The following is a 13,658-nucleotide window of genomic DNA, read 5'->3' on the forward strand; positions in this document are numbered from 1 at the left end:
GTGCAAATGTAAATTTTTGTTACACAATACTGCTTCCCCAACCTTTTCAGTCTTAGTAACTACAATAGGGGTCTTGGCTGAAGAATGGAGATAACCTTTTGGAAAAACAGAGTTGCACATGTAGCTTTCTCTATGATTTATGGTGGTGCACAATCAGAGGAATAGTTTGCTCATAAATTAACTTCAAACATCTTGCCTGGATCAGCACTTGTGTTGGTAAGGCTGTGGTCCCTTAGCCCACTTTTGTTTGTACTGCCATGTTTTCATTTTACAGTGACATGATGCACACTTAACCCAGAAACACAACACAACTGAAATAGTCGACGTTGCACATCTATGTTACCATGGGAGCGGCAGGTTCATAGTGTTTTTCCTCTTGTTGTTGTTTTAAGGTTCACACAGCTCTCTTGGTTTGGTTCCTGTTTTGAGCCCAGTTTAGACTTAAATTAGACTTCAAAATTGGTCCTGTTTTACTTCTGGTTTAGTCCCAATTTTCATTTGATGTGAGAATGTGTGAAACCTTCTTTTTCTTATACTTGCCAGATTTTGCTTCTTGTGTGTATTAAAAACTAAATAGTGCGTCAGCATGGGCCACTGCTCTGTGTAGGATCAGCTGTCCTTGTCAACAAAAACAATATTTACAGAAAACTGCAGCTGAAGCCTATGTCACACATTCTGGTTATAGACACTGGATGCGTCATTTTCAACGATGGTATGATAAACTAAGATAAGATAAATCGAGAAAGAATTGTGTTAAATGGCATTTAAATTGTTAAAATTATCTTAGTTTCTTAATTTTTTTTTGTAATTATAGAAAGTTGGAGATTGGTGGATACAGGCTCATTTTCTGATATATGTTATAACATTAATCCAGAACTTACCTGACTTTATGTTTTGTTTCATTTAAACACGTTCTTCTCTCAAACTGAAAATGCCCTGTTCCACTTTGTGATGTCATATGGTAATACAGGAAGTGGTCCACTGTGTGTTTAAACTCCATACAACGTCACTAGAATTATTTGGATAATTTCCCTGGAATTTCCAATCTCTACTAAACATTATATAAACAGGCATTTGTTAGCTTGAAAACTACTGCTTAATGACATCACAAGGAGCATTTTGGACTTTGGAGATGTAGACAGACAAAAACATAAGACAAAACATAAGTCCAGGTATGTTTTTGATGAGGTAACAACAGTCTAACGTGGCTTAACCTTTAATAATTTGGGCTTTAATAATTAAAAAGACCTAGTTCGGCATTACTTCATTTATCCAAACTTCCAAAGATTGCAAGAAAAGCAAAAAATGTATGATCGCAATGAAGTAGAAATAGACCTCTGAGGCCCTGAAGAGGCAATGTAGAGCTATACCTGAACAAGCAGAAGTGATTTAATGATGATGGCATAAACATCATGTCAAAGGACCATGAGGGAAGTCTGCTCCCTCCATCCACCCTTCATTCAGCAGAGTGTGCTCCCCAAGAACGCCAACAAAGAGCCAAAAACTGCAGGTCCAGCACTCTCGAACAACACAGATGTTCAGGATACAGGGGGTAAAGTGGAGGGGAAGAAGATTGAAAAGCTGAAAGAGCAGCTTGAGAAGGAGCAGAAAGAGAAAACCTGCACCAGGATGAGGTTCAAGAGGGTAGAGCTCTCAATCATGATGTGGAACAAGAGGAGGCAGAAGAAAAGGAGTGCCTCAAAACTGTCCACCAAAACAATAAACAAGTCATGGTTAAATTTACCATTAAAATCAAATGCTACATAATGTTCAGAAGCCTTAATAAACTTAATAACTGTAACTTTTCAGGTGGGTCTCCTTTGAATTTTCTTGAATTGTAGCAGTATATGATTATGTTTTCCATTTTGCATTTTTAACAGTTATTTAACAGTATTTTAACAGCTTATAAACAAGAAACGTGCATCCTTATAGAGCTCAACAGTGACCACCCAAACCTCAGTTCTGGAGCTAAATTATTCATGTTTGCAAGCTTGCATTTTGCCAGATCTTGTGTTTTAGAAGTGCTTTTTGGGCTTAAAACAACCACGTTATGGATATTAGTTAGCACGTAGCTGGTTAGCCAATGTTTTTGAACTCTTAATATTAGAGTTTTTCAAATAGTCTTTGGGAAAAATGAATGGAAAATGTACTTCTGGAACTAGAGCAGGCTGTCACTGTTGAGCCCCATTGTCAGCAGACTTGTCTCTGTGTGGCCTGGCTTGGTGTCATTACCAGCTTGTTTAATGCCATACTGTGGAACATTATTGATTAAGCAATAACATTTCCATAGACACTTAGACTTAGACAAGCAGATGGCTGACCCTCCACCAGAAAGGTTATGTAGTTCATTCACATTTAAAAGTAAGTTTATTAACAGTAGTTTGCTCCTGCACACTGTATTGTTTGTATACCTCAGTACCACAGGTGTCTTAGTTTTTCATTGTCCATAGTTCATCATAACATTTGCAGCACCATGGGAGGTGCTCTGGGGTCGCGGGCGCTAATGGAGCTGTGACATTTAGCTGTGAGCCACGCGGAGAGGCTAAACATCTGTATGATAATTCTGACCAGCGACGCCCGTCCTTATTGACTGATGAGAAGGTGACATGAGAAAGAGCTATTGACCCAATCCCCAGCCTCTCGTCTTCATCTCCACTCTGCTTGCTGTATTTATGCCCCGAGCTGGAAAGATGGATGAGTATGACTGAGGGAGTCCTGCAGCCAGCCCAGATTAAAATCCAGTCAATAAAGCAACACGCAGGCTTCATAACATTGCACAATCAAGTAGCAAAAACAACAAATAAATATTTAGATATATGTAGTTTAAATAAAAGAGGAATCAGGTCTGAACATGTTTGTTCATAACTGTTTTTGAAAGAGAAGAAATCAGTTGTTGTTACGGTTGGATATTTTTCATCTATTGGTTTTTAATTGCTGACACATAACATGCTTAGATCACCATGTTAACTTTTATTGTTTTGAAAAACGCTATATTCACCAAAAACAATGCATTAGTATGTTTTATAAGTTTCATGTTTGTTTTTGATCCTCTGAGTCTTACCTCCCTTTGCTCCCTGCGTTAAATCACTCCTCCTTCAGAGCACTATCACAATAATCAGCATGCACACAGCAACTATCCAGTTGCTGTGCACAGTTCATGGTTTTGTATAGTTCTGGAGAATTGTCGTGTGGGAGCAGGAATGATGTAGGCTTGTGGGCTGAGCATTAGACAGAATTTTACAGATAACTGTAAGGACAGTTTGAATTGGACCTAAGAGATTGCTAGAATATTCAGACACACATGGATGACACCTAAGACCTCTTCAAGCATGTTTTTGATAAAGAAACAACATCATAACATGGTAAAAAGCAAAAAAAAAAAAAAAAAAGTATATGTATATATATATATATATATATATATATATATATATATATATATATATTTTTTTTTCTTTTTTTATAATGTTGTTCTTTTATCAAAAATATATATATATATATATATATATGGGAACAGCGCAATATCTTTGCTATTGCGATGTCCACCACCACGGCTCTGCACTGTTTCTTATCCACCACCACTATGTCTGGTTGGTTCGCCATCACCATTCTGTCAGTCTGTATCTGGAAGTCCCACAGGATCTTGGCTCGGTCGTTCTCCACAACCTTTGGAGGTGTTTCCCACCTTGATCCTGGGGTCTCCAGCCCGTACTCTGCACAGATGTTTCTGTACACTATGCCCGCCACTTGGTTATGTCGCTCCATGTATGCTTTCCCTGCCAGCATCTTACACCCCTGCAGTTATGTGCTGGACTGTCTCAGGAGCCTCTGTTGCACAGTCTACACCGTGGGTCTTGTCTGGTGTGGTAGATCTGGGTCTCTATTGCTCGAGTGCCCAGGGCCTGCTCCTGAGCAGCCAGGATCAGTGCCTCTGTGTGTCCTTCAGACCAGCCCTCTCAAGCCATTGGTAGGATTTCTTGATATCAGCCACTTCAGTTATGTTCCGGTGGTACGCCCCATGTAGGGGTTTGTCCTGCCATGATGGTCCCTCCAGCACCTCTTCCTCTGGACCCCACTGTCTGAGACATTCTCTGAGCACCTCATCTGTCGGGGCCTTGTCCTTGATGTACTCAAGGAGCTTGGATGTTTCATCCTGGACAGTGGTTCCCACACTCACTAGTCCTCGGCCCCCTTCCTTCCGGCCTGCGTACAGTCTCAGGGTGCTGGATTTGGGATGGAACCCTCCATGCATGGTCAGGAGCTTTCGTGTCTTAACATCTGTGGTCTGTATCTCCTCCTTTGGCCAGCTATATATATATATATATATATATATATTAGTATATATATATACTAATAATTTGCACGATACTCCCTCTAACAACAAACTAACAAAACTAATCAAACATTTTTTTATGTAAATTTATGTAACGGACCTTAAGCTTAAAGAAGGACTAAACACTAGGTCATTGTTTTAGACCACAAAGCTGCAAATTATCCTACCATAAAAACAATGAGTGTGCTTTGCCTTTGATTGAACTTTGATTGAACTCTTCTCTGATTTGAGACTCAATCAGAAACACACCTTAAAGGGTGGAGTTTGAAGTTCATCAAGTTGAGCATCAAACAGAACCTATCCTATCCTGTCCTCACCTAGTCTCCCCTTTAGTCCTTGTTTAGGACATGTTTAGTTCTTCTTTAATAAATTATACACAAAAATGGGGACCATATTTGTGACCCTTAAGTTCAAAATCAGAGCTGTACTATGTGTGTGTGTGTGTGTGTATTTTGCCTTGTCCTACACTCAGCCACTGTCCTAGGACACTTGTGAACCCGCAGTAAGTTTTTCATAATTGTTTCCGAAGGGATGGAGGTCATGCTAATTGCGTGGTGTAAAATCTATACTTCACAAGTGGACTTACATAACTCGCACTTAACCAGAGCCGTGTTTCCTCCTCCCGCACCCCTCCCTGACCCTGGGACGTCTAAATCATTCTCGTCCAATAAGAGAGCACAAGGCCACTGTTGCCGGGCGCCTTTTGGCTCAAGGCCTGCTGACCTGGCTGTCGGTCAGGGTGATTTGTCCTCAGCTACAGAGCAAGTAAATCTTTGTCTCATCCTTTAACCTTCAGTTTAGGATACACTTTAGTGTCTGGGGCCTCCACAGTTTAACGGACTGGACTCAGAAGATTTATGCATGTTAGTTAGAGAGGTTATCATGCAGTTGATCAAGATATCTGGACCAGTCACTGGTGGATTTGGACCGTATCTGTGGAATCATAACACCTGCCACTTTAATAACTCATTTTAACTACTCCTGGGTTTCACACTAAAGAAAAAAGACATAGCGATTATCAATTTAAATTAAAATATCAAAATTTTGCAGCTACAAGAAGTTGAAATGCTATAGAGATGCTATTTGGTTTCTTAGAATGTTCCACAGTATAACTTTAAATTAATCTAAATCAGTGTTGTGCATATTGTACATTCCAGGCAAAACAAAAACATCTCCCCGAAGACAGTCACACTGTATGTCTTTAAACTGGCCGGTTTCTTGCAATATACAGGATTTGTGTGTTAAACATGTGTGAATGTAACAAAACACAACTTCAGGTATGTTTGTGATGAGGAAACAACATCATAACATAGAACAGAAAATAATGTAGTATGGGTCCTTTAAGTCATGCATATGTAGATTAAAAGTATGTGAATCGCCCATACGCAGATTGTAAATGGCCTCACTTGATTGTATACTAAATGTCATGGGGCTATTTTTAACACAACAATCAATCAAAATGTGTTCAAAGAAATCTCAGTACAAAACTGTGCACACTATGTACAAGTTAGGGAATTAGATTACCTTGTATTAAAAGTGATGTAAGATTGTTTTCAGAGCTTCTAGACTAGGGCTTAGTTGTCATGCATGAATAATCCTGAAGGTTGAGCTGCCTGCCATTAGGTAAATCCTCCCAAATGTTAGAAATGTGCATGTTTCTTTCCATAAGCTGCTTATCAGATAAAGCCATGATGACAAACAACAACATGATAAACAGCTGGTAACACCAATGTAAAACACACACTCTCACACACCGGGCACTTTTACTATATCTGTGAGGACAAGATACTCACAATTAGCAATACATAAAGACTCTGATTATATATTGGTTACATAATATTGCAGTCAACACAACATTTCACAGGCAAAAGTCAGGATCTCTCCAAAAGTCAGGATCTCTCATATGCTTGTCATGTTTAATCCTACAGATCATGACCATACTCCTGATTGTATTATACTTTATATCATGCTCCACACCATAAGATGAACAGATGCTGAGTAGCTGCTAGAGTAAAAACAACCAAGTTGTCTGCATACATTAAATGATTCACAACAAGATCTCCAGCCACACTGGCGCACTGTGTAACCTTTCTGGTGAAAGGTTCATTTCCATGGAGATGATATTGCTTTGTCTGAAATGTTCCAGTGTGGCATTAAACATACATCTTGCATTTACACAATAACATGGGTTTTTATTTACCTAAAAACTTGCATTCTTACTTGTGCTTGGGCTCACCTCTCCACATATCTGACATCTAACTAGGCCCTGTGGTGTCACTTGGTGGCTTCATAGTGATAAATAAGTGTAAAGCTACAGTATGGAACATTCCAGGCAGCATCTCCCTAGATTTTTTGTACTTGACACTTCAGTTTATCATTTTTGTGCGTCAGGAACATAAACAGTGACAGCATATTGATTCTAATTTGACAACCACGTAATTCTTTCTTTGACTAAAGCCTGTGCTGACTTTTCCTCACGTCTGAGGACAAACTCTGTTGTGCCTCTGCGGAGGGTAAACAAAGCTGGACTTTGGAGCTCTGAGTTGCTCTGCTTCAGAACATTTGAGTTTGAAACAAAGCTGGCCGTAATGGAAATGTCTGCCGCTTATTTAAAGCTCTTTGCTGCTGTTATGCTGCTGGATTTATGTGCTATGGAAGCAGAAGTCACACCAACAAACCCAGGTAGTGAACATCAATAATGTCTAGATAAAGGATTATTTTAAAATACATTCAAAACACCTATACTAATTTGTGGTCAGTTGATTCATTTTGAAATTTTTATTGTGGTTTTACTTACTACACAATAAATATTTACAAATTTTCAAAATTTAATAAATTTTCAAAATTTATTTCTAGTCTATTTTGCTCTGTTGTGTGCACTAAGATTGTTTGAGAGTCCCTGAGAGAGAAATGTCACCCATCTTGTCAATAAAGGCAGCTTGTGTGTCTAAAATAGTGCTATATTAAAAGCTTCTATTTTACAGTTTTTTTTAATAACATGGTTTTACTGATACAGAATGTTCTGTTGATTAACCCATAGCCTTTGCGTTTCGCAGAGTCTGTCTTTGTGTCTCAACAGTCAGCCAGTGCAGTCCTCTCCCGACCTCGCAGATACAACAGTGGCCATTTTGAAGAGCTTTTGCAGGCCAACCTAGAGCGGGAGTGCAGAGAGGAGACGTGTACAATGGAGGAGGCCAGAGAGTACTTTGAAAATGATGAGAAAACTGTGAGTTGTTCAAGATGCTATGCTATGACAAAGCTCAGTGCTGGTTAGTGTTGTCACAGCACTGATTACACTATATTGATGCAGAGAAAAAGACCATTATAAGACTATTCATATTTTTTTAAGTATTGATTGGTGTTGTCACGATACTAAAATTTCAAACTCGACTTTGATACTAGTTTTGATACACAAATGATCATTTTAAAAGCTCTTTTTTTTTAGACCACATTGTTTTGTAATTTTCAACACAAAATAATAGTATTTGTTTATTATACCATATGATCTTACACTAATTCTGATAGAATTCAATTTGAAGCTTTTCGGGAATGATAAAATTTTATCTTGTTATGGAATTTTATTTTCTGTATCAGTACTTGCTTAAATATCTAGTATATAGTTTTGTTACTGGTTTTAGTATTGATGTATATCTGATTTTCAATAGCAATCTTGACAACTCTAGTACTGATACAAATGAGTATCTTGTTTTGATAGTATCTGGGCATCAAATTGACAACACCAATACTGGTTAATGGCTTTACTGCTAATCATTTTTTGGATGTGTTGTTGTTTTTCAGTTGGAGTTCTGGGCTGGTTACCTTGGTGAGACATCACATTATTTGAATGTATAATCCGCCTACAGTCTTTCATGTGTGCTGTGTTTGGGGCAGATGGGAACCAGTGCGACCCTGCTCCCTGCCAAAATGGAGGAGTTTGTGAGGATGGAGTCAGCTCCTACATCTGCTGGTGCAAACCGTCCTTCAGCGGAAAAAACTGTGAGATTGGTAAGAACAAAAGATTGACTGCTTTTGTGTTTTGGTGCATGGTTGATGCACCAAATGATGATTAAAGTAATTAGGTATGGGCCGATTCCGACATTCGATATTTGACCTGCTGTTGTGGCCTATAGAGCCATATAATTCTCTTCTGTTTCCATTGTTACTTATTAGTCTGTTTAAAAAGAAAAATCGTATGGACTGAGGACAATTTGGGAATAACACCTGGACGCACAGAGAATGGGATAGGACAAAAAATATCATAATTGAATATTGGTATTGAGTATCGTTATCAGCCAACACAATATCAACAAAAATAATCGTTATCATCTGATATTGACACTGGAACTGATGTTTCTCCCATCAATAAAAGTTAATGTAAATTATGGATGAGTTTGTTTTGTGTCTTTGGAAGCCTGTGACAAAGAGTGGTTGCTGTAGCACTATTAGAAGATTGTCAGAGCTTGTAAAGCACAATATAGATCTAAGCTATTGATATTAATATTTCAGTATTGTAGTCCGATGTTCAGCCACAAATATGAGTTTCTGTGGGGTGTTCTGACTACACTGGTTAGTATCAAAACAGTGTTGCCGCCTTTGCTCTATTTAATCGGTGCACAGATGATGTAACTGGTGCTAATAGAGACTTGGGCTGATTGATAATATACAGTACATGTTTCCAGTGGTGGCTCGGCAGTGTTCGATGGACAATGGCGGATGCTCTCATTTCTGTGAGATGAAGGATCAGCAGGTGGCGTGTTTGTGTGCGCCGGGATATGAGCTGGGTCCAGACCACTCGAGCTGTATATCCACAGGTAAAACAGGAAACCAAATCAAGAAGGATGCTTTTTGTAAATATGCCAGTATGTATGTACCTCCAGCGGTACACAAGCTTCTTCAGGTGGTATGCATATACTGTAGTTAGATAATAATACAATAATCCTGTATTAGACCTGGTTTAGCTCTGGTAGTAAATATTTTAAAAGATATAATCATCTTGTCAATTTATAAAGCAAAAAAGTATTGGATTCCTGACTGGGTTATTAGTATTAGTAGGTGTAGTAATAGATATGATTGAATTTTGCATAACTATCTAAATGATAAAATAAAATTAAAATGTCTAAATCGTGTTAAAAATACAGTTGCCTAGTGCTGAAAAGGCCATAGTGAATCCTCATAATAACATAAGAACACCATAGAAAGCAATTCATTCCAGCTTAGTTACAACAGCCTAAGTTTAATATTATACTGCCACTGAAATATAAGTTACATACATTTCTCAAAATTACACAAAATTATATTTTGAGAAGTTACATCAGCTTACATCAACAACTAAATTACCAATAAAAGCAATGGCAAAAAGGTGTGTGTTTTACAGTGCTCAAGTAATGGCGGTTTCAGGGGCCTTGTCTTACTCCTCTTGTGCTCAGTCTATATATTGAGTGAAATTACTACTACTACAACACAGGCCTCATCCATCCTCTGAATCCACATACTTCAGCAACATTTGACACATTGAAGTTCCCACTTGCAGCTTTGGGCCTGACATAAATATTTAATCCTACTTCATTGAGTATTCATGGGGGCACTCTGACTGTGATTGTATTTGATTGGTTCCTAAATCTTTAAAGAAGACATATTATGCTTTTTGCTTAGTTTTTTCCCCCATTATTTTACATTTTGTTCATTGTAAACCAGAATATTGATCTAAAATGCCTTGATATTAGAAACTGAAACTTGTGCTACAACTTTTTCAAAATGTGAACATGCAAGATAACTCAAACATGCATGAATCAGCTGAAATACAACTTTGATTAGGGAATGCTTTTATAACATATAATGTTTAAAGGTCTTATATTTTGCTAAATTTTTAAGCCATGTTAGAACTTTGCCTCATCAAAAACATACCTGGAGTTATGTTTTGTTTCATTCACACGTTTGAGTAATCTTTTATTATTAGTTTGCTTAGTTAACGTGGTAGTTTGCAAGTTAACAGCTACCTTTACCAGTTCAGTAGAGAGGGCTGAAATCCCCTACATGGTTCTAGTGAAGGTGTATTGAGTTTAAAAACACAGTGGAGCACTTCCTGTCTTACCACATGACATCACAAAGTGGAGCAAGGTGTTTTCTGTTTGAGATAAGAACTCAGCCTAAATATACAGGGTTTGTGTGTAAAACATGAATGGAACAAAACACAACTCGAGGTATGTTTTTGGTATGATAACATAGACTGTGTAATATAGCACCTTTAAAAATGTATTTTATGTGCTCTTTAACATATATATTTTAATGAATTTTTTTTTTTATTCCAACAGACCCGTTCAGCTGTGGTCAGGTGACCACCAACAGTGACACCAAGACCAAATCGAACTTAACCCCACGGACATCAAACTCAACCCAGAGAAATAGCTCTTTGCATTATGAAGGATTTGACTTCAACCTTACTATGTTTTACGAGTACTATGATGACACAGGTTTAAGTGATTCAGAGCCCTCTCATGTCATTGAGGGGTCGACTATAGACATCCCATCAGATTACCAGGGGGATCAGGAGATCATTTTCAATGAGGTGGAGGAGGGGAACACAACAGATAATGGTACGCTGCTCTGGTATGGCCCAGCGCAGTACAATGAGAGCAGAAAGAACGAAGACCACAGGATTGTAGGAGGAGACGAAGCCACGCCTGGTCAGATACCATGGCAGGTAATGGCACACTAATGACTCATGTGATATTTGTGTTTTATATTTGTTAGACAGTACAGTATACAGCATGAACTGGGCTGGAGAGTGGGCATAGACATTTTGATTGCATGCTTGTTTATTTTTCAAGCTATTTGAAGTTCAGTGTTAGGTAACATCAAGGGCAATAGTGTCTCATTGGTTTGAGTGCTCATCCACCAACCCAGAGTTTGGTGGTTCAAATAGAATCCCACACAAAGCAGTTCTCAGTGTTTTTGTGTCCTCAGGCAAGACACTTCACCCACCTTGTCTAGTGTGAATGTGGTGCATGAGTAAGTGATTGGTAGTGGTCGAAGGGGCCGTTGCTACAGATTGGCCAGCTCACTTCTGTCTCTCTAACCCAGGGCATCTGTGACTACAGAAGTAGTCTACCACAGAGTGTGGAGTGATTGGATAATGATCTCTTTAATAGGCCAAGACAGAGACATTTATAATTATAACATTTGAGGCCAATCTTTGATGATGTAAAACTGAACATATAGTGAACTATCTCACATAGATTCCATTTGTTCTTGATTGCATTAACTGGACTTATAGCTGTCAATTTCAATTTCACAGTGGCAGGAGACAGAGTCCAGGCCTCTCTGCGCCTTCACTGACCTCAATCCATTTAGACCACAGATAAGAGCATATTAGTGGGTATGTTATTACTATTATGGGCAAAAAACAGGTCAGATACTAGTTAGATAATTATTTTAGGACTGTTGTTTACCAAACAAAAGACAGGATAGTTTAACTAAAGTATACCTGTGAGTAGCTGTCGTATTACTTTAGACATGCATATGAGTGAATTGGTGAAGGAGAACTACCTGCACGGTGAGAGGGCGAATGCAATTACCTGGCTATTGTATTGAGGGTACTATACCTCATGCACAATACAACTGAGAAAGGCTGCAGTCCCCTATGGCTCTAAACAATAAGGTCTACTTCAAGGGTACTTTATTTGTAAATTGTTCAGTGGATTAGTTCACAACAGCCTATACCATTTGTTTATTGCAAACCGAATCAGTTATGAATATAGTTACAGCAGTATAAACACAAAAAATGTGAATAAAATCCAAAAGTATTCACAACACATGCAAATATTATCAGCTAAAAATGTATGTACCAGAAACTTTGAAAAAGCAGTTAAATATTTCTTATGTCATTTTGGAATCAATAGATCAAATTCCTATTCAGTCAAAAGACTAGAGTAAATATATATTTATGTATGACCAAATGTAACACAATTATGCGTTGTCGCGTTGTATTGAACTTTTTGTGTTTGGCTCAGGTTGCTCTTATGGAACGTAGAAAGGCGGGGCAGAGAGCACTCCCATTTTGTGGAGCATCTCTCATTAGTGACATCTGGGTCCTCACTGCTGCTCACTGCCTCATACAAAGAGACGGAATAAGCATAAGAGATGACTTCTTTATTCGAGTCGGTAAGGAAGAACTACTGAACCACAAGTCACTGGTTAATGTGAGAAAAAAATAATATTCAAAATACACATGTAACAAAGACACAGGCCAAAAAAAGGGCTTCATTAGAACAAAGGAATGTTAAGTAAAGTAAAAAAAAAAGACAGTAAAAAGTGACAGTGTGTTAAGTGACTGTGATAACTGATAAAATCATGGAGATAGGTGCTATATCTTCTATGGGCCTTAGGGAAAGCTTATCCACTGTGTGATTTGTGAATTCAGGTGAGCATGATGTACTCAGAGACGAGGGCCAAGAGCGGGACCACAATATATCCGAGAAGCTCATCTTTCCAAACTACAACTACAAAACATCCCCTTATGACCATGACATTGCCCTTCTGAGACTGGGAGAGCCAGTGCAGCTGTCTGACCGTAGGCGCCCCATTTGCCTTGGACCCAAACACTTTTCAGAGAATGTCCTCCGGGACGCCACCTCCTCTCTTGTCTCTGGCTGGGGCAGACTGAGGTTCCAAGGTCCTGAATCCACCAAACTCCAAAAGCTACAGGTGCCTTATGTAGACCGGACTGTGTGTAAACAGAGTAGCAGGGACAGAATCACCCGTCACATGTTCTGTGCCGGATACGCCAATGAGCAGAAGGATTCATGTCAGGGGGACAGCGGAGGACCTCATGCCACCAACTATAAAGGCACGTGGTTTTTGACTGGGATTGTGAGCTGGGGAGAGGAGTGCGCCAGAGACGGGAAATATGGGGTGTACACTCGAGTTTCCCAGTACTACAAATGGATCGCCTTCACAACTGGGATAAACTTACAGAGGACTGACAAGGAAAAACTATAATACAAATGCACTGATCAATCTACATTGCACCATTCCAGTTTAGAATTATTGTCCACAGCAACAAGAGCATTAAATAAACCAGTGTTTCTCAATGTTTCTGTAGTGTGCTGCACAGGGTTTAATATTATTATTTAGTTTTATTATAAAATGAATTTTATGTGAATCTTTGTCATCCTTTGGGTCCAATTTCATTTAGTTCTGGTTAAGCCCCAGTTACTGATATCTGATATAGTTCTGTAATAGTCCTGATTTTTATCTGGTGGCACTAAGAAAACCAAATATACTAGTATCAGCTTTGTGCATATTTAGAAAATACACTGGAGCACTATGC

General features: G+C 38.7%; 1 protein-coding gene across 1 annotated transcript; it reads left to right on the forward strand.

Annotated features, from left to right (window-relative positions):
• Nucleotides 1–6,814: 6,814 nt before the first annotated feature.
• On the forward strand, nucleotides 6,815–13,658 carry f9b (coagulation factor IXb). Its single transcript, XM_020920055.2, has 8 exons — nucleotides 6,815–7,012; nucleotides 7,387–7,556; nucleotides 8,129–8,153; nucleotides 8,222–8,335; nucleotides 9,010–9,141; nucleotides 10,642–11,030; nucleotides 12,340–12,490; nucleotides 12,750–13,658. The coding sequence occupies exons 1-8, from the start codon at nucleotides 6,919–6,921 to the stop codon at nucleotides 13,325–13,327; spliced, it is 1,653 nt and encodes a 550-aa protein (XP_020775714.1). The 5' UTR covers nucleotides 6,815–6,918; the 3' UTR covers nucleotides 13,328–13,658.

The sequence above is a fragment of the Boleophthalmus pectinirostris genome, unplaced genomic scaffold, assembly GCF_026225935.1.
Source record: "Boleophthalmus pectinirostris isolate CB_2022bp ecotype Guang Dong unplaced genomic scaffold, ASM2622593v1 HiC_scaffold_12, whole genome shotgun sequence".
NCBI lineage: Eukaryota > Metazoa > Chordata > Actinopteri > Gobiiformes > Gobiidae > Boleophthalmus > Boleophthalmus pectinirostris.